The sequence below is a fragment of the Poecilia latipinna genome, unplaced genomic scaffold (genome assembly GCF_001443285.1).
Source record: "Poecilia latipinna isolate Pla-1442-1.1 unplaced genomic scaffold, P_latipinna-1.0 Scaffold1283, whole genome shotgun sequence".
Taxonomy (NCBI): Eukaryota; Metazoa; Chordata; class Actinopteri; order Cyprinodontiformes; family Poeciliidae; genus Poecilia; species Poecilia latipinna.
Genome location: NW_015113899.1, coordinates 90,871 through 112,090, shown reverse-complemented (window position 1 = coordinate 112,090; position 21,220 = coordinate 90,871). Strand labels below are relative to the sequence as shown.

Genomic DNA, 21,220 nt, shown 5'->3' with positions numbered 1-21,220 from the left:
AGTGTTATAATCTATCCACTAGGTGTCAGTGCTGGTGCAGTTAAAATTCAGTTGTGCTGCAAAAAATTTAAATATCAAAAGTTTTCGTTACTAATTGTAACAATTGAAACTGATAAATGATACAGATTAAATCCACACAAACTGTATGTTTGCACTCTGTATGATTGGAGTTTTATTTTTATATATTCATATATATTAGGGCTGAACTGATGATTGAAACAACCCTCAACTAATTTAGTTAATTGATTAATCGTTAACTACAGCATACAGACTATTTAAAAAGTCCAGTTGCTGATAGAACATCATACCCTTTACAAAAAAAAGTATATATTTTGGATCCAAGATGGAAAAAAAAAATTACTTATGTTTTTCCCAAAACTCCTGAAGTGGCATAGTTTTAATTATGCATGGTACAAATTCTGTAAAAAAAAAAAAAAAAAAACCTATTAAGCGCCTATTGCTATCTATTTAATTCTAAAATACTATTAAAATAGTCAGATAAACATCACATTGAAAAACATGTCAAACATGTTTTTCACATGTTGATGATGGCTTCCTTTGCTACAAATAATCAATCGTTCACTAAAGGAATGCTATACTACAGCAAATTTGGGCAGTAAAATGTTTATTTTCTTACCTAAAAAATTTATTTGTATTTTTAATGTATTTCTAATAAAGGATAAAATTATCTTAAGTGATTAGATGAAAAAGAATCTGCAGAATTTGCCTTTTTTTTTTTTTATCTGACTAATCAGTTAATTGCGCAGCCATGGAAATGATGCACTTCTCCTCAGTGTTATGCTAACTCTCTGCTGCGCCCCCTCAGGGACAGAAGGCAGCTTTGCACTTAGACACCAATGGGTCGCCCCAGCCGAGCCTGTCCCACACGGCCCCGCCCAGCCTGCAGCCGTTTTTCGACGACATGCCCGACTCCGAAAGCCAAAGTAACCTGATGTCCTCCCTGAAGGTAACGCTCCCCCGCCTCGGCCCCCCGCCCTCCCTTTGCAGCAGAGACCCCGTCAGCATGCAGGCTCTGTCTCTTGGTGGCTCTCTTCACTCTGTGTAAAGTTTTTTTTTCCCCTTGTTTCCTCTCGTCTCTTCATCGCTCTGCTCCCAGCGGAAAGAGGAGGTGTGTCTGCCTTACGACCGGCACACACTGTTCACCCCTCCCTCCCCCAAACAAAACGCCTCCCTCCCTCCTCAGCGCTCTAAAGTATGTCCCTCAGCATGTCTTTTCTTTCCATCCGTGTTGCACTTATCAATGTTTTTTCATCTCCATCTGCATTTTGGTGTTGTGTGAGTTGACATCCGCCTCTGGACGCACAAATAATGCCAACCTACAGCTCATCTGTTGCTTGTTTTCACTTTTTCCTCTTTGTTCGACAGATTTACTTCTGCTTTCTTTGTCTTGTTCCCTCAGTTGCTCTGGTTGTTTTAAATATTAAATATCTGCAGGAAGAAAAAAAAAAAGTCTATCACTGGACAAGTGTTAGCGGTCATGAGAAAAGCAGAACTGTGTTTATTGTTGAATTTTATTCTTCTCAGTTTGCATGAAGCTTTTAGCAACTCGGGACCAAGGAAGCAGAATAAAAACACGTATTTTCCCTTTTGAAACGTTTAAAGATTCTGCAAAATGATACAGAATAACAAAACTTAAAAATCGTGTTACTCTGTTTTAATATGTTTGATAGAAATATGAGTTTTTCATTCTTATTTTTAGGTGACATCCATTGCACTGAAGGCTGGAAGTGATCAGTTATGTCATGCAAATACTCTCAAAGCTGTTTTTATGTATTTATTAATATTTGTCCATTGCTGATGAACTGGTGTCAGATGGGCGAGCTCTTCAGCTAAAACTCTTAATCTGGTTCCTACGACCATGTGTGCACCAGCGGAGTCATGCAGCATGCATGTGGTGTTTCGATTAACAATTGGGTTTAAAAAAAATTGTTTCAGTCTGGTTTGGCAACTGCAACCCTTACAGTTGCAGCGCCTTGCAAACATATTCATACTCCTTAAGCATTTTCATATTCTCTGGTTTTATGCGAGATTTCATAGCAAATAGCTAAAAACTTTTCAAAATAAAAATCTGATAAGTGTGGTGTGTATTTGTATTTAACACCATAGAGTAAATACCTTGCAGGAGGGCTGCATGAGTGTTTCACATTGAAATAATAAGATCTATGTATTATGCGTTACATAAAACTCCAAGGCTCATATAAGGCGAATTGTATTACTATTTTAGGAGTTTTACGAATATGAACAGTATTGAAGTATTTGCTAAGGGGGCTGAATACAATGTGTGCCACATCTTTCACATTCATATTGGTAAAGAGGTTTGAAAACCATTTTGTTTCCTTTGTGTTTTTCTTTCACACAGAATCTCAGAAAGATACAGTCAAATTTGTGGCTTAATGTGACAAAAGATTAAGACTTTCAAAGAATATGAACACTTTTGCAAGGCACTGTTATTGTTTAACTAATTCCAAACTCCACTTCCCATGAAGGTCCAAACCTTTAGCTGCGGTATTTTGTTTTTCTGTAGCTGTTTAACGGCTTTACGTTTGTTTGCAGGAGAACGGTGTGAACAGCCAGCAGATGGACGATCTGTTCGACATCCTGCTCAAGAGTGGAGGTAACTGTCTGGGTCTTTTGTTGTTTTTGTTCTTTTACATGTCCCGTCCGGCAGTGTGGCACTCAGAATTATTGTCCAAGTGTCAAGGTGTTAATGACTTCTATAATACCTTAATAATGTCAATTGATTAAAATAGGATGTAACATGTAGAACATTTTATTTGTTCATAGTAGTTACTGTTGCTTCAGTCATGAATAGCTACATGTAAAATGATGCTTTGCTACATTGTTTTGTCTACAACAGTAAAATAATTTTGGGGTACTTCTTGTCCTCTGAGCGCCACATAGAAAAGTCGAGAGTGCATCTGTTTTAAGAAAAAAAACTGTTTTAAGAAATGGGAAATTAGCCCCATAGAGAAACAGCTGAAGCAGAGAAGAAAATACTGTTCAAACATCAGACGACGTCGTGAAATTACAGAAGAAACCTGTGCATTAAGAAATTGAACGGGGTCAAAAGAATGTGAATTAAAGCAGGACTAACGCAATAATTTTGAAAGCCCCTAGTTTATTTCAAATTCAATGAACTTGGAGGCTGAGAAAAGGAGAAAGCTGGGGAAAAGGTAGGAAATGGAAAGAAAGAGATGAGAGTAGGGAAGCGGAAGAAGCATACAGAGAATACAACCCCACCCTAGAAGTCTGCTTCTACACCTGCAGAAAGAGGGAAAACTCTCTGCTGAACCTGAGAGGACACGCATGGTGATTATCTTTCTCTCTGTCTTCCTTCAGAAATCCCAGGCTTCAAGGCCAACCCGGACCCTTCCCTCGCACCCCTCCACTCCGACCCACCGTCCCCCTCTGTCCCCGCATCCCCCCTCCACCTGTCCCCACCCACCCCCACAGACACCCTCTCCTCTCAGCTGCGTGCAGGAGAGCCCGGCAGCGGCGGCGGGCGCCTGGAGGACTTCCTGGAGAGCACCACGGGGGCACCGCTGCTGGGCATGGAGCCCGACGGTGGTGGCCTGACGCTGATCGACGACCTGCACAGCCAGATGCTGAGCACGCCCAGCATCCTGGACCACCCCCCGTCCCCCATGGACACGTCCGACTTGAGCTTCTCCCACCACTCTGCGGGGCTTGACTTTGGCGACCCCACCCTCGATAGCATGGACTGGCTGGACATCTCCATGGGCAACGGGGGTGGTGGTGGTGCAGAGAACGGGGGTTCTAGGGGGGGCGGGGCGGCGTGCGACAGAGACGGGGGAACGAGTCTGACGCCGCTGGCGCCGCACACGCCACCCAGCGTCTTCTCGGCTGACTTCCTGGACAGCACGGACCTGCAGCTGCACTGGGAGTCATGTCTGTAGCCGCCCGTCCAGGCAGGGGCGCCACGCCGCCGCCGCCACCCACACTGTGTACAGGCTCCGTCTTTATGTCACGCACACATCTCTATACGTGGTCTCTGCCACTGGCACATGCAAAAGCACGCACACACAAACACACAAACGCATACGGTTTGTCGCTGGCTGTTACTGAATGTGAGCTGAGATGAAATATGCAACTAACATAGAAGTTGAATTCATAGAAAGGAAGCGAGGGGGAGTGAACTTTTTCTGAATTTAAATTCTGTGGGAATTTTGAGCAGCTGACTGGTTAGAGCCAGGCTTAAAAAAACAAAACAAAAAAAGACTTCCTGTGTCTGGACCTTGATTGTAACCCGGTTCAAATGAACCCATCGGAAGCAGGACAGATCAGGATCGAAGATGAGGAACGTTTACCGCGCCTCTTAAGGCGGCAGAGTGTGTCAGTGCCTCCTTAAACTTTGCACTTATGCTGAATCTGATTGGTTTAACGGGATGGACAGATCAGCGGCCAGTCCAGTGTGTTTCTGATCAGCTGGTAGGACTTAAAGCAAAAGGCAGCTGTGGCTGGCCTCGTCTCCCCAACATGGCAACTTGATCCCCCCCCCACACTAGTCAAAGAAACAATCATCACTGGTTGTCGGTTGCTGTTGAACTGAACCATATCAGTGGCAACCATTTGAACTGAAGCCTCAGTGGAGGCTGTGTATTATTGGTAACATTATGGTAGACCACTATGTATTGCTGTATATGGGGTGTATATTATATCAATTGTTCATAAGACTATTTTTCTTTGGTGGTTGCTTTAGAGTCGAGTGAGCCGGCTTTGAGGGAACATAGTGAGGGGGGCTTCTAAAACACTCGGTCCTTGTCATTTTATAAAGAAAAAAAACTTTGGAAAAAAAATAAACATAAAATAAAAACACAAATATGTTTGCTTGAGTTCTTTTCCATGACATAATTATTTCGTAAATTGTCCGTATAAGGGTTTCTGAAAACCCCCCCAAAAAACTAAACTTTATTTAACTTCAGCCACAAGAGGGCGCCAAAACTAAGAACTTACTGAATACAACTACCTGAAATTGGATTTTTTTTTTCAAACTAAAGGAAGGAAAATGTATTTTAAGCTAGTAATAATAATCTACGGTATCTTGAATCCAAACACTGTCTGTGAGACTAAGAAGCTTTAATTAAATACTGACAAAGCTTCTCAGCATTTCTCTATAAATATTAAGTTCATTTGAGAAAGTCACCCAACCGTTTTTATTATTTTTTTTTAAGTAATTTAAAATCTTATTTGGTGCTAATTTACTTGGCTGTTTTGTAAACTTTCTTGTGTGATACTAAGAGATATTAAACCAGCCTGACAGAAACCATCATTGAGAAAAGTCCTGTTGCCTTTAAGACGTTTACCTTCAAAAACTACTCACACAGAATTGCGTGTTAATTGGAATTTTATGATAGACTAATTGTGAATTAAAATGAAAATGATCCAAAGTTTTCTAAATTTATTTGAAAATCTAAATCTGAAAAGTGTGGGATGCATCTCTTTATAGTCCCCCAGAGTGGACTAGAAACATATGTGTGCTTTTGCTGCACTTAGACTGAAATGTTTGCTAATTCCTTTTTGTAAAATACTTTGTGCTCGGTTAAGACAAAAAAAGGAGACAAATAATTGAGTTAAATTAGTTCTGGACTTTGACTAGACCACCTTATTGCATCAATATATTTTCATCATTTTTTAAAAGGAGTTTTTGCTCTATATTTAGTGTTTATTTTATTTTTGCTGCACCATTTTCCACATTAACGAGCCTCTTTCTTCCTGCAGGAAGAAAAACATTCCCACAGCATGATTCTGCCACCTGTGTGTTTCATCATAGAAATTTAATTTTTATAAGCATGTTTATTTTTACTTATTTATTTGACCACATTCAGTTTCCATGTTGGTTCAGTTTCATTCTGATCTGACCAGAAGATCTTTTGATTTTTTTTTGTGTCCCCCACATGGCTTATGGCAAACTGAGAACTGAACTTTTTTTTTAACCTCCCTCTTCCATAAAGGCCAGATTTAAAGTGTGTGCGGTTGTAAGTTGCCATGTCAACAGATTATCCCTTCCTTTCAGCCTCCACTTTGAGACACATAAGTATTCGTATGGCTTTTTGGTAAACCTGGGATACAAACTTGGAGGGGGAAAAAATGGGAATCTCCAAAATCAAAAAGCTCTTTTTATGAAGAAACAGTAAGAGACCTCTTCATCATCCCCTCCTCTTCCTTCTCTTTCTAATAGTCTTAATTGAGCTCTAATACCAAGTCCTCCTCTGCCCTCCTAATTTCCTCCACCATCCCTCCAAGCTTCCCCGACGAGGTCCCAGCCTATCTGACACCCAGATTGCAACATGTGCAACCAGCTCACACACAAAGGTCGCAGCAGCTCCCTGATGCAGCGCCGGTGATGTCTCTCTCATTCACAGAGCAGATAAAAGTCCGGAGGCCATGCCACTAATTAACTGCAGTGAGCTCCGAAAGGCTGCAGCGCCAACAGGGCTAAAGATCCTCTCTGCTCCACAACCTACTGACAGGATCCCGTCACATGCTCGATGAAAGCTTTTAATAAGGCAAATGGGGGAACAATAAAAGGTAAATTCATGTAGCTAAAATTAAGACTAAAAAAAAGAATGAAGATTGTCTTTAATATGTTAATCACAGGTCTTAAATTTGACAGTACTAAAAGCTTGTCTATTGGGTTTTTTTCTCACGGGACTTTTCTGTCAGGCAAATGTTCGAGTCGTACTTAGTGAGTAGAGGCCATTGCTAGCTGGCTAGCGTTTTGTGACTAGCATGGGTAAGTGCAAATTTATTATCAATTGGCTTGACTACGTTCATACATTTGTGTGGAAATGTATATAGGACGTAAATTTTGGGTTTTAAATTTCATTCATAATTGTCTTAAAAAGGTATTTAACCCTTTACTCTGTGCTTGGTCCGACGACGTCGCACTGACTGACCCCGCGAGAGCTTTGAAAGTTTTTATTTTATTTTATTAATGTGATTTCGGAAACTAATGGTGTGACAGCACAACCCAACTTGAACACCGCTCCTCCTGAGAGTGAAACCTTCAAATATCCTGACTGAAAAAAAAGAAAAGAAATTAAGTTATATATAAGGTGTGTGTGTGTGTGTATGTGTGTGTGTGTATATATATATATATATATATATATATATATAGTTTTCTTTAGCTTGATAGATTTAACTAGCGCTGACTTTTCCACCCTCTGGGCTGCTTTCCTCATTTAAAAAAACAGATCAACAATTTGATAAATACATTAAAAATGTCATCTTGCCAGGAGCCAGAGATGAAGCCAGGGGGCAACTGCTGGGATTTGGAGTGAACACTGGAACGGTGAGAAAAACTGTGCTCTCTGAAAGGACAAAAAAGTCTAAACACATCAGCGTCACTGAACTGTAATAAATAGCTTTACAAATCTGTCCACAGTGTTTTGATAATGAAAAAAGTCAATGAGAACCAACAAAAATGGCCAAGACAAGTTTAAAAGGTTACAAAGAGTTCAATAAATTTTCAGGTTTTTTAAGCATCTTTTCTTTTTGTGGTTGTGAGTGTTTTTGTTTGATACTTTTGGCCTGTTTTTGGCTGCACTTACATTGAAATGTGAGAAGAGACAGTTTGTCAAGTGGGCCTCTTGGTAAAACTAGGCCTGCATCTTTGAACACAGATTCTTATGACTTTTCTAAGTACATCTTATAGTTGTTCAAAGAATAGAAAAGATTCTCACAGCATTTTGAAGGTTAAACAACAAGGACTCTTTTTCTGTTTGTTCCCTATAGGAACCAATCAGATCTTGAGCTGCAGCTAGAACCAAACCTTTCTGCTTGTCATGCTAGCTTTGTCTCCTTTCTCGTGTTTGTTAGGCTTTATGGTGTGAAAGGAGCAGTCAGGTTTGGGTGGATCGTGCTGCTACTGCGACGACTTTGATGGAGGACGAGGTGATTGTTGACATTTGCCCAGGCAAGTCGTGTCAGGCAGGGAGAGGAAGACAGCACTGTCATACCCAAAAGATTTTAATGTGCAACATAGTACATCCAGAAAGTATTCATGCAGCACTTTGTTTTTTTACATCTTTATTCCAACCAGTATTAAATTAATATATTTCCTAAAGATTCTACACACAAATATCACTATGACAATGTGGGGAAAGATTTTTTGAGTCTTTAGAAACCCTTGAAATTATATTTATGTAAGTATTCACAACCTTTGCTTAACACTTTGATATCAATTACAGCCTCAGGTCTTTTTAAATATGATGTCATCAGCTTAGCTTTTCAACTTGACATTTGCGAATAAGCCAACAAAATATGGGAAGATATTAACAGGGAAAGTTGTTTGAAAAAAAATCCTTTCAACTCTTGTCAGTAGAGGAACTTTTACCAGCTTAATTAACTAATTAGAGGAACACAGATCATTCAAAATATTTTCAAGTTTTGATTCATTTTTCAAATTAATTTTAACTATAAAAATGTGGACTAGTTTAAGGGAGCAGACTGGTTGTGTACTCGTTGGCCTATCATAATGTAATGTGGAACTTTGTGTGGAACTTTACCTCACGACAGCCAAACATATGAATTGGGATGTAACAGTGTAGGGGATCCAGACTGGAGACTGATTACAAAAAGGAATATTTCATGTGAACATGGAAGAATGATTATCTTATGAGGCGTAACCCACTGCAGGAATCCCACTCTGCATCAATGATTGTGTCAGGCAGACATAAAACGGAAACAGAAAACCATACATTTTCAATCTTCTGTTTTTTGAGGGGTTTTTTTTTTTCTCATTTCATTGGCTTTGATATTTTAACGCTGTGTGTGTGTGAGCGATCTGATATGGGATCAGTGCACGATGGAGAATGGATATGATGGGCGAACAAAGTTGGAGAGGGTTCATCACGATGGCAGCATCAATAATCGACCGGTTGAGCCTGAGCGGACACAACCTCGGCGTTTTAATTGGAAGGGAGCATCGGTCCAGACGCTCGGTAAGAGCAGAGTACAGAGAGGTAATCAAACCAATTGTTCTGTAAGTCAGTCATGAATTATTACAGTGCTAACATTCAGTTATTAGGAGCAGTAGAAAATGTCCTCACATGGAAGTCTTTCTCTGATTTGTTACTGAAAAATGTTGAGGGTAGAGTTACTGAAAGTCAGTCATTTAAGTATTAAATCCCTGCTATCTGAGCTTACCATGACTTTAAAATGGTTAATGTCAACTTTGCAGATGGAAAAAGAAAATTAAAGAGATGGCACTTTTGATAAACTTGGGTTATTATTAAAACTGCAAAATTAGTTGGCAGCCCTGGTAAAGATCTATTAAAAATACATAAACCTTCCAAATTACAAAAAAAAAAACTTCCAAAATACATAAACTTTCCAACCTCACATTGAAATATGTGAGGTTAAATTGAGATCTTCTCATTAATAACCCATGGCTTTATGTCTTCCTCGGGTACAAATATGACTTGACACAGAGGTCCACCCTTTTCACCTACTGACCAATTGGTTGGACAATGACCCAAATTTACTGTATGATGCTACCACCATGAGGGGATGGTGGTAACCAATTGCAGCAAGATGACTTCATAACAACCAGGAGATGCTTTCTACATCCCAACTGGGTGGTCTGGTTGGATTAATTTGTGGAAAAGCACCTCATACTCTCTTAATATAGTGGAAGATCTATGATGCTCTGGGCCTCTTTCTCTTAGAAAGACTATAGAAGCCTTGTTAAGGGCGTGACACATGGGGGGCGACATTGCTCACTCTCCATTCATTTCCTGTGGAACTTGTGTGGACCTGATTTCCTTAAGTTTTGGTGACCGGTGATACTTCCATGTGAAGTTGATCTTATTTGTCTAAAAATCATCCATTGTCCCCTTTTGCTCAGCCGTCAGAGAGGCCTGACTTGGAGAACCACCCGCCATGTCACTTCTGCCTGAGTTATCATAGGTCACTCGGAGCAGCCATCTCGTCGGTTTGAAAGTGTAATACAATTTTGAAGAAAAAAAAAGCGCAAAATATCACAATTTGCAATTCATGTAAGGGCGAAGTAAGTCGTGGTGAAGCCACAACCAAAACCTTCAATCCTACATCATTTAAGAAACCACCATGCTGCATGCACCATTTGAGCAAAGCAATCAAGCTAAAGCTAGCAGAAGCAAAGAACTAGTTGGTGACCCGGTGTTGGCTCTTATGAGCAGTGAAAAGAACACAACTACTACGAAGAAAGTTCTGGAATTCATGGCATTAAACGAGCAGCCATTTTCAGTCGTTGAGGATGGGGGTTTCAGAAACTTGATGAATCACTTGAGCCCACAATATAATGTGCTGAGTCTGAGATACTTTTCAGACGTTGCGTTACCGGAGTTGTTCAGCCAAGTTATCCAGACACATCTGCAATCTGCTAAAAGCCGATGCAAAGACACTCTGCTTTACGACACATAACTGGATTTCTGATGTAAGCTTAATGTGCATGTTGTGGGCAATGGATTGGAACGTCATCAAGTACTTCTACAGTGTAAGGAATTGTTGGGGTCTCACACTGCTGCTAATCTATCAGCAGAGTTTAAGGCAATGTTGGATCTTTGGGAAATCTGTCATGCAAGAGTTCATGTTGTTTTGCAGGACAATGATCGTAATACGGCCAAAACATTGGATGATGCTAACTTTACAAGTTTACCCTGCCTGGCACACACACTGCAATCCGTAGGAAACGAGGGAGATTTACTGCAGAATCGCAGACATTGTTGCAACAGGAAGGAGAATTGTTGGATATTTTAAGCATTCCCAACTCTACGTCATACAAACACAGTTAGGTCAGCAGAAGAAAAGAATGCCACAAGACGCTTCAACTAGGTGGAACAGCACGGTCTACATGCTGCTGTCACTGCTGGACCAGAGACGTCCTATTGGCACCTATGCTGCCGAGCACAAGCTACCAGCTACACTCAGTGCACACCAGTGGGAGCCAATGGACAATGTGCTGACCATCCTCGCACCTTTTGAGCAACTCGTAAAGGAGATCAGCTCTTCAACAGCTACAACAGCAGATGTCATCGCAGCCGTCACTGCACTCAAGTGGCTTTTGGAGAGGCAAGCGAGCACGGACCATGGTGTTTGTACAGCCAAAGCCACTCTGTTGGAGGCTAGTGTGAGAAGATTAAGCAACATTGAGCATGAGCCCTTGCAGCTTGGGCACTATTCTTGGTCCAAGGCAAATAACTATGAATATTCTATTTTCTAGCCATGATTACTTTTAGCCTGCTGCTATATTTGAACAGACATTTCAATTAAATTAAAAATGAAAATAGTTTGATTGAAATGCATTTCTTTATTTACATGTAAATGATAAAAAAAATTGATAGTGTATACAAAGCACAATGATTGATCCATCTTTTTTTTGTTAATGCAAAACAAGGTACAAGAATCACTACTTCTGAGCAGAGGTAAAAGATGAAGTGAAACCGTTTCTTTCGCCCAAAGAAGGGAGACCAGATGCAAACCTGAGAAACCTGTTGCAGGAACATCTTCTGAAGTGGAGCCTCCTGACATAGATGCACCTGCAGCCAAAAGGTGCAGTCGACTGTTTACAGTATGTGATTAAATCTTGAAGGAGAACATTGATGAGGAGCAACAGCTAGCCAGCCCTTCAGTGAGAACTACAAGGTAAGATGAAGGGAAAGATATATATATATTTATATAAATAAATAAAAAAAACGGGGAGTAAGAACTAAACCTCAGTGAGAAAGAAAAATGGGGGGAGAAATTGAGAAGGCATTGTGGAAACCCAAGAGAAAAAAGAGGATATGTTTGTGATTAACTGAAGAGGAAAAAGCTGGTGGAGAACTTACAAAAATAGCTGCTTCCTATTAAAATCAGTTTCTGTCAGTGGTACTCATCTGCCTGCTGCTTAGCATGGCAAAGTTGCACGATAATACAACACATCAAAGCAGATATTGGAGGGCAGGTTCAGGTTGCGGGTTATTGCATATCTTTGGAAATGTCCCAATTTATGTTCTGAATTATAATTTTTTATCTAAGACGTATCTTTCAACAAAATCTCATCAATTTCAGGTAGTTGATTGATTAAATCTCTGAGAGTGAATGTATTTTTTCAGCAGGCAGAGAAAAACCTTACCATGAGTATTTAAAGATTGAAAAAGTGCTCATATTTTTATTCCTCATTGCAGTAGAGTGATTCACAGATGTCAAACCTTCACTTTCACCTGCAAGATAGTTTTGTTTGGAATGAGTTTTATGGCAGACTAGTCGGTTGTCTGTGGAGTGGCAGATTGGGGTGTTGGTCCCATTAAAAAGAAATGGCACCAGAGAGTGTGTTCCAACCTTTAAAGGGTCACATTTCTTCTCTGAGAAAGTTCACCCTAAAGTATTGAAGACAACAATTACCAGTGAACCTCTTTAGGGGCAGTGTGGTTTTCTGTCCTGGCTGTCTAACAGTGAGCCTGATCTTTACCCTCATGGTTTGTCATATGGAGTGTCAGGAGAGATTGGCTGTCTGGTCTGTATGCATCTTACGGATCTGGAGAAGACTTAGAAGAGCATACACTGGTACTATTCACAGCCAAATGTGGTCAAGTCCGTTCTTCAGACATGGGGTGAGGAGATCTGGAGTAGAGCTGCAGCTTCTCCCTGTCAAACCAGAAGAAAACTACGTTTCTTTCTGGGTTTGGGAAACCTTGAGATCTCCCAGCATCTGTCGGAGCGTCCCTGAGGAGAATGCTATCTCAATTTCGATTCTGGACCCGTAACCAAATCTCAGAAAAGTGTATGACAATTGATCTACATATTGTTGGACTTCCTCTTGAATGCATGTGGAACATTTCTATTTTAAAAAGCACCACAATCCATGAGATGGAAAACTGACCGCTAATGGATTATAATGTCCAACCTCATCTGTACTTTGAGAACAAAAAGAACAAAAAGCAGTTCTGTGATTGGCTTTTTTGACAGGAAGCGTTGACATCTTGACCTTTTCAAGCTGCAGGTCAGAAAAGTCTCTGGCTGAATAGAAATCGATGACTAGACTTTATCAATTGATTTTATGTCTGTCTGTTTAAACTCATCCTGATCAGTGTAAATATCATCAGAAGTACAACACCCTTTTCTTATAATTTGATGTCTTTGGCTACAGGAAGTAGGTTTCCTTCTCATGCCTGGTGAGCATGAAAGGTCACAACGAGAAGCAGATTTGGATGCAGTAAGTGTGTTTGTGTAAGTTTTATATATATATATATATATATATGTGTGTGTGTGAAAGCTGTGTGAAAGGAGAGAGCAGAAGGGCAGGGGGAGACAAAGACGGCGGGGAAATGAGATTAATCACAAATCTCTCCAGAAATGATGGCGGTAATGGACGCAGCAGCGTCAGGGCTGATTTGTATCTGTTGAGTGGAGTCAGGGGCCCAGGCCCTTCAAATTGCTAATCAAAGCTGGCCGTGAAGACTGACAGTTATTCTCACTGGGTCCCTGTGTGCAGCTCATTCACTTCTATAAGATGCCGTGTGCAGCTGTAATAGACCCAAATGAAGCTGGATATTTGCATCTTCTTTGATTTGGTAAAGGTCACAGCTGACAGGACAGTCTGGTGGGAATGGAGACACACACACACACACACACACATATATTTCCACTGTGTGCACTGTCCTTGTCTCTAAATAACCCAACCTCAGACAACCTGCCTTTTTTGTGCTTTTTAATTTTAAAATATCATATTGCTTGTTTTATCCTGACATAAATATCAATTTCTTACTTAATCTTTGTTCACCTGAGGAGAACAAAGACAAAATTTAGTGAATTTGCACAGCCACAACAATGTCTGGCTCTAAACTCTTCCAGTCTTGTAGTACTTATAATACCATATTTCTAAAACAAAATACATCTTTATAAATCACAGAATTCATGCTGGTCTGGCTCCAACCTACAGCCATTTGTTTTCTTTTGACTGGGTTCTTGCTTTCCCTTAAACAGAAACAACGGCAGTGTTGGTCCATAACCCCTGACTGAAACCAATGACTTTGGCTTGTGTGTGTTTGTCGGGGTGTGTGGCGATGGGGAGCCCTGTGGGCTCTGCTGACCTCTTTGTCTTTGTGCTTCTAATCAGTTGACTAAGTGTAGGCACACAGTCAGAGGACCAGCACTGATCAGTCACCTTACAGCCTCTAATGACTGAACTGCAAATAGTCAATGATGTCTGCTCAACATATTGTACTGACTTGTATCTGTACAGTAGGTCAGGACTATACCTTTCTAGTTTTATTTGTTGAATATAGTGGTGGCGCACTTGAGCTAGCTTGCTAATGCTAATAGCGGATCTAATTTTTCATTTAATTGCACATTTGCTAACTTTGAAATATTTAGTGCACCTAGCTTCCCTTAAGTTAAAATTTTCTGAATAAATTCCAAAGCCCTAATTTACTTGCCTGTTTTGTAAACTTTTAGTTGAATAAAGTTCGGCGTTGGAAGTTTTATCAAAATTCTCCAAATAGTTAGAGGTTTGTATTCATGCTCTTATTTTGATGTGGGTGAAGATTAATTATGGCGCAGTTCTGCTTCCTCCCTTCACATTTGCTTTTCTTAAGAAACTTTTGTGTGCAAGTGGCAGGTACACAACAAACGAATGAGGTATGCAAAAAAAATACAACACTTTAGCCCCGTGCCACACCTTTTGTTTTGTCCTACTGTTATTTAAAGTGACATATTATTTCTACACTAAATCATTTTCCACAATTTAATATGTTGCAACAAAATGTGTAGTTTCCTTGCTTTGTTTTGATTGTACTTTTTGTACGTATTGACAAAATGTGTGTAGGTAAATCATGTTAGCCTTGTTTAAGAAGATAAATCACTCATTGTCCAGGGACAACAGATGGAAAAATAACCCTTTGGCTAATCCTAGCACATTTACAAAGGTGTTATTGTGCATTTTCTCTGCCAAATAAACTATTTTAAATCTGATTGAATTAATCTTTTTCCTCAAAATTCTACACAAATCACATTTACAAAAGTCTTCACAGCCTTTGCTATTAAGTAAAAAATTTACATGTTTCCACTAATTTGGAAAGACACAAACCTGACTACATAAGGTCAAACAGTTGACACGTCATCTTGGAGTGCGATTAAAATAAAACGGCTTCAAATTTAAAAATTATTCAAAGAGCTAAATACTAATTCTTAAGAAGAATCTGTAACGGCACTTAAAAGTTGATGTTGTCAGACATTCTGTAAAAGCTGGAGTGCCATTGTTATGTGGCACAGAGCACACTGTGCCAGTGCACAGTCGCCCTGTGGGGGCACGGTGTTAAATATTGTGGCTGACTAGTGCAGACAGCAGAGTGGAAAATGAAAATGTTTTGGTGCGTAGAAAACAAAGCACACATTAATGTGTCACCACAAGTTCTCCTATTAAAGCTGGAGATGATATGTGACGTTGGATGCTCATTGCTGCTTAACAGCATGACAGCACAAACGACAGCAGTGGAAGATATTCAAATTCTTCTGCAGGCAAAGTTTAAAAAAAAAAGTTAGTGTTTTTTCCTTTTATTGCTCAAATCTACAAACCAAACCCTGCCATGCCAAGGTGAATGGTAAATTAACAAGTGCTTAATCTGGTCAGACATCTTTAAAACAAATCTCTGTGTCCCGTCAGCTGCCGAGCCACAGTGTGTGGATCTAACTCCAAACGGTTTCAGCTCAGAAACATCAGAACGGCTCTGTGTCTTTGTTCTCTGATCTCACACTGTGCGCCAGCAGGGCCAACAGGCAGTTAGTCTCATTTACACACACGCTCACATTCGATTGAACAAGCAGATAAGACGGAGTAATAGGATGGAATTTATGGCTGACATGTTAAAGCGGCAAGAAAGCTCCTCAAAACGGTGTAGAGGTGACAAGGAACTCCATGCCAGCAGGTCACTTTATTAGGCCAGTCTAGTTTCTATTAGCATGTTTGCAGATGAAAACATTTTCCCGTTCAAAGCAAACCTTGTCCTCCACAAAGTTAATTATTAGCTTTGCTGGGTAAAAATTTCTGTTGTTGCTTTATTGTAATGTTTTGAAACCCTTAGCATGCAGACGGTTTTCCACGGCATATAAAGCACTGCCTGAAATAACGCACTTAATTGATATTCATTAAAACCTCTTTGCATGAGCGAACACCTTGTGATATCTGACTTCATTAAACAGAACAGAATGTTTTAGGTTTGATCCTTCCTGTTTTTAAAATTCTCTTATTCTTAATAACAGAATAAATTAATTTAGCTCCATGTAGGCTATTTTTAGTTCTCTTGAGTTTTTTTAAATTGCTGACAGTCTTCCTTCCTTTGGTAAAAAGATGTCAGAATATCATAAGCTTGAGAAGTGAATGACTTCTAAGAGTGGTGGAACATACCAACCTAGTCAGGCGTATGTTGCATCAATGCACAATTTGTTTGGCGGATTAGCAAATCATGAGTCTGTTTGGATAACTTTCAAACAACCTTGAGACGTGGAAGACATTGAACCATTTTTGATGCTGATTCAACAGTGACAAATATTTATTCAATATATGTAGATGATTGGTTTTACCCGTTTTAAAGTGCTAAAATCTGATAAAACAGATGGTGTCCATGTAACTAGGTTGTTGGCTTCCAAACTGTATTCATTTATTCTAACACACTATTTGTAATGAACTAGATTGTATAAATTTGCCCAGCACTTGGTCACTTTTGCAAATTACACATTGTCCTGTTTACTGTTTAACTCCCTTACGAATTATTTTAGCTATATATTTTGTTGTTTCATGCTGCTTTCTTGCTGCTGTAAGTTTGCATTTGAATCTTACTTTAGCTTAGGTTTAGTTTATGTTTAGGTTTAAGAAGTCTGTGCCTTGCCTTTTGCACCATGGTCTTGAAGACTGTCATTCATTTCACTGGAGGCTATGTGTATTATTGAAATGACAATAAAAACCTGGCATGATTTTGCTAATGCACATTAGCTTGAGAACACAGAAACACACATATGTGTCTAATACAGAAACAATGGGATGTAAAAATAACTTACAAGTTTATGTAGTTAGTAAAGAGGAATGCTTATTCTCATGTGGACTCAGCTCCAAATATCTGTTAGCTTTGATTTCCTATCACACTAATTTTCTCCTTTTTTTTAAATCTAGATCACTTTAACTGCTTTCTACTACAGAAAAGACACTGACTACTTGTCACTAGTGAAGTCTCTATTCAAGCTCCACATTACCCCACTTGTAGGGGGAAAAATCCATTTCACAAACTCATTAAATTCATAATGCAGCATTTAAGCAAAACTGCATTGTTTTGCATAACACAAAGCATGTGCTCCTGTGTGTAAAGAGGTGGGACTTTAATAAAAACCGTGCCCATAACACATTAAACAGAGCCTGCAGTAATGGCTCAAGCAGGTCAATACTGCTGCATGCTGGGAACTAATTCTCAAAAAACCTTTGATCTTTCTGTTTCGTTGTTGTCCTATCAGCTCAATCAAGACTAAAACATGGCTTTGTGTGAAATAAAAAGATTGAATGCATGTTGATTCATTACAGGGAGAACATGTATAGCTACTACTTGAACTGATCTGTGGCAAAAATGAAATTTATTTTGGAGACCAGATACTCTGTTTTGCACATTGTAAATTGTTCAAAAGAAAAAATTAATTTCAATAAAGTAGTTATCACCAATGTTTTCCAGAGCGGTAGGGTTCTGGATTTACACTTGCATGTCATACATCTGAATGGGTTGAATGTGAAAATAATGGTCGCTTTACACTGGCCCAGTTCAGAGTGTAGCCTGCCTCTCACTCGATACCAGCTGGGTGAGGTTCCAGGTCTGCTCTGTGATCCTCATGAGAATAAATCAATAGAGATAATGGATGGATGGATTTGTTCCCCTGCTGACAGTGAGCTGGTATCTGTGACCCACTAACGTTAAAGTGTTTTTTCTTTCCCCAAAACATTTATCGATGAACTAAGCAGAAAGACAGCTGGGCCTTTTCATGGTTGTTTGGTCAAACTGTCCTCAACATCTGTGTTTGCTGTTCCTGATTCTTGTTTGGATACATCTGAGGCTTTATGTACTGTACATGTATTCATGTATGCATACAGTATGGATTAATTCAGTCAATACGCTGCAGAAACAGCTATTCACTGCAGTACTGCTGTTAGCCTTTTGGTGGATCTCTACACCATATTTGCACGTCTGGAGTCTAAAATTTTGGCTTCTTTGTAGAATTGCTCCAGGTGAGTCAGATAAGATGGAGATTCTCTGAGGAAATCCAGGTCTGAACTTTGAGTAGGCCAGTCTAACGCATGAGTTTAACCTAAGTCCTTGTGCTGTAGCTCTTGCTGTATGTTCAGGGTTTTCATGTCCATGTTCCATATAGATCAGACCTTTGAAATGCAGGACAGATAGTAACCGTTTGACTGATTTTCCGATCTGAGTTGTGGATCTCTACAGCTTCTCCAGAGTTACCATGATCCATTTGAGTACTTCTCTGATTAATACTCTCCTTGGCTTGCCTTGTCAGTTTGAATGGGCATGCATGTCTTGGTTGGTTTGCAGCTGTGTTGTACTCTTTGTTTTTACAGAGTTCTGAAACAGGAGATGTTCTTTTATAATCTAACTCTGATTTAAACTTAGGACTTAGCAGCATGATGAAGACAGCATTATAACCTGTTTTCCTACTCCTGCCTACAGGGAGAGATCATCTACCCGTTGTCAAAGTTAAAGGGTCACTTCCCATCACACCTCCTGTCTTCTATTTCACCTGATTTCCTGGGCTGAGCAGCATCAAAGCATCTCCTGGATCAACTCAATAAAGGAGTTCCCTCTGATCGTGGCACTTCTGCTTCGGAGAACTCTGGAAGCTCTTTCATGTCTTCACGACAGACAGCAGCTTCAGCAGAATGAAGGCTTAAAGATATATTTCAAATGAAAAAATGCACAGCTGAGTTTATATCTGATGGCAGTTGCAAAAGCTTCAAGCAGCCATAAACTGGTTTTTGACACGCTGTGCTCTCACGTTGAGATAAACTGTCGGTAGTGAAGTTTCGACTCAAGGTGAGAATACTACATGGTTGCTACAGATCATTTAGTGGTTTAATGAAATGGGTTAGGGTTTAGTTGCTCTTAGTCAGAATCCTAACCCTTCTCCTGAAGTTCATTTACATTGTAAGAACCTAGCAGGGGCAGCTTAGCCTTCTGGATAATAAGAATATGCAAACTCCTGAAATGCCCTCCAACCTCTGATTCTTCAGAGAGGTGAAGCTGTCAAGGTTAACTGGAAAGAGACTGACTTTGCCTGAAACTAAGACTGTACACATCAGGTACGCTGATGTGTTCATGATTGATGCTAAAGATTCATGTTTACACTGTTGTGGTCAAGGAAAAGCTGAGTCAAGCTCTGAACCTAACTTTCCACTTATGTCCTAACCCTCACATATGGTCAAGAGATATGGGTCATAGACAAAGGAACACAGATCCACCACAAGTAATTTAAAGAGCTTGTGTCATATAGCGTAGCTGGGTGAGGAAGTATACTTTGAACCTTTAGGGTGAGTTCGGAGTAACACAACTGAGAATATTTGGGCATTGGAATGGGATGATTCCTGGGTGGTGTCCTCTGGATGTGTTATAGACATACTGCACCTTGTGCAGACCCTGGATCAGACTAGGAGCTCACTGGAGGGGCTATGCATCCCTTTGTGGTTTGGTTTGGTTTGGTTTGGTTTGGTTTGATTTGGTTTGTAGTTTCCATTTTGCGGCCGACCTACCTCTACCTACTTCCACTTATCTACCTCTACCTACCTATTTCTGCCTACCTACCTCCATGTCTACTCTAATGGCCTAATAAATCCCTCTTTTCACACCATCCTACTTCTCTGGTTATAAAGTGTTTTTTAATCTCTCTCTTCTTCCTCCCGCTGCAAATTCAGTTTTCTCTCCTTTTTCTCAAAGTTGCTCTTTCCTCCTCTTTGGTCTTCTGCCAAGCCTTTCCCCACTCGCCATTCTTCCAACTTTCTACCATCCTCCTCATCTCATTCTCTCTATCCTTTCCTTCTTTTTTCGACTGTCGGCCTCCTCCCTGCTGCCCCACATAAACCTCTATTCTTTTTTCCCCCTCCTATTACACACTGTTATTGCTCTCTCTGGGTCCAGCATCCAGAATACAACACAGAGAAAACTGGAATAAGAGTCAAGTTTGCTCCTTCGGCACACGAACTGGAGCATTTTGGGAGAGATTAGTGGAAGGCAAAACAAAAACGCCTCTTGTCAATCTGACTTATAATTCCATTAAAAACTGCACAAGTGGTGGTTTACTTTGAGAAAATAAGCCTCAATAATTGCCCTCAGCAGTGGCATTTATGGCTGTGCGTGTATGCAGTGCAGAAACATAAAAGCAATAGTTTAATTACAACACACATTGTTTTCACATGTGTGCTTATTTTTTTCGTAATGAATGTGTCGAGCTGCAGGTGTTTGTGTGTTCCTTCAGCGCTGGCTGCCAGTCTCTGCTCCTGGTTTTTGGCACCTGCTGCGCAAGTTTTGATTTAGACAAAAGACCACGGAAAGCTGGAGCTGGACCCTGCTGACTCCTGAATCTTTTTGACAAAAAAAAAAAAGATGCTTATGGAGTACATACACACATTTATATATACAGGCAACAATGAGGCTGGAAGAAGTCACACTGCTGCAAGAGATGAGAAATCTGATGGGGAAATAGGAGAGTGTGTGAGCGATTATGGAAGTGATTCGTACATGATGAGCAGGAGTGACTGCAGCAGATGTTGACTGTCCTCTGTGAGCCATGCAGATGCAGAAATGTCTCACGCATGCACGCACACACACACACACACACACCATGTCTTTCTATCTTTGAAGTTTGTGAAAAAAACAGAACAAAAGCAGAAGAAGAAGCAGAAAGTCGTGTGTGTATGTACAAACACACTCGAAGCATTTGGTCATAGAACTTCAACGCAAACAGATTCTGTCTCTTCGGTTTGCGTAATACTAAATACATGTCATGCAAAGAGAAGAACAAAAAAAAAAAATTAAAATTAAAAATAAATTAATCATGCATTGTCTTTGCATTGACTTCCATTCATTCTTCATTTATTTCTATAGCCTAATCCTCTAAACATTACCTCAGGTAAACATTACTTCTTTTTTTTTAAACTTTATTTTTGAAAAGGATT

At 40.0% G+C, this 21,220-nt stretch overlaps 1 protein-coding gene and 1 long non-coding RNA gene across 6 annotated transcripts in view; both read left to right on the top strand.

Annotated features, from left to right (window-relative positions):
• mrtfab (myocardin related transcription factor Ab) overlaps nucleotides 1–4,829 on the top strand; it is a 54,624-nt gene extending 49,795 nt beyond the window's left edge. For 3 of the 4 annotated variants that reach the window (XM_015054861.1, XM_015054864.1, XM_015054862.1), the window contains 4 exons: nucleotides 827–967; nucleotides 1,118–1,213; nucleotides 2,575–2,635; nucleotides 3,361–4,829. In XM_015054861.1, the coding sequence (XP_014910347.1) occupies nucleotides 827–967; nucleotides 1,118–1,213; nucleotides 2,575–2,635; nucleotides 3,361–3,938 (876 nt within the window). In that variant the 3' untranslated portion in view covers nucleotides 3,939–4,829. The remainder of the gene's footprint in view (nucleotides 1–826; nucleotides 968–1,117; nucleotides 1,214–2,574; nucleotides 2,636–3,360) is intronic. The other variant, XM_015054863.1, reaches the window with a different exon arrangement.
• Nucleotides 4,830–5,670: 841 nt separating this feature from the next.
• On the top strand, nucleotides 5,671–21,088 carry LOC106961263 (uncharacterized). Of its 2 annotated transcripts, none has more exons than XR_001427735.1 (3): nucleotides 5,671–6,570; nucleotides 7,278–7,333; nucleotides 18,723–21,088. It is a non-coding gene; the product is annotated as an uncharacterized LOC106961263 (long non-coding RNA). The 2 variants fall into 2 exon arrangements; XR_001427736.1 differs by lacking the exon at nucleotides 18,723–21,088 and adding an exon at nucleotides 7,861–9,354.
• The last annotated feature ends 132 nt before the right edge of the window (nucleotides 21,089–21,220 follow it).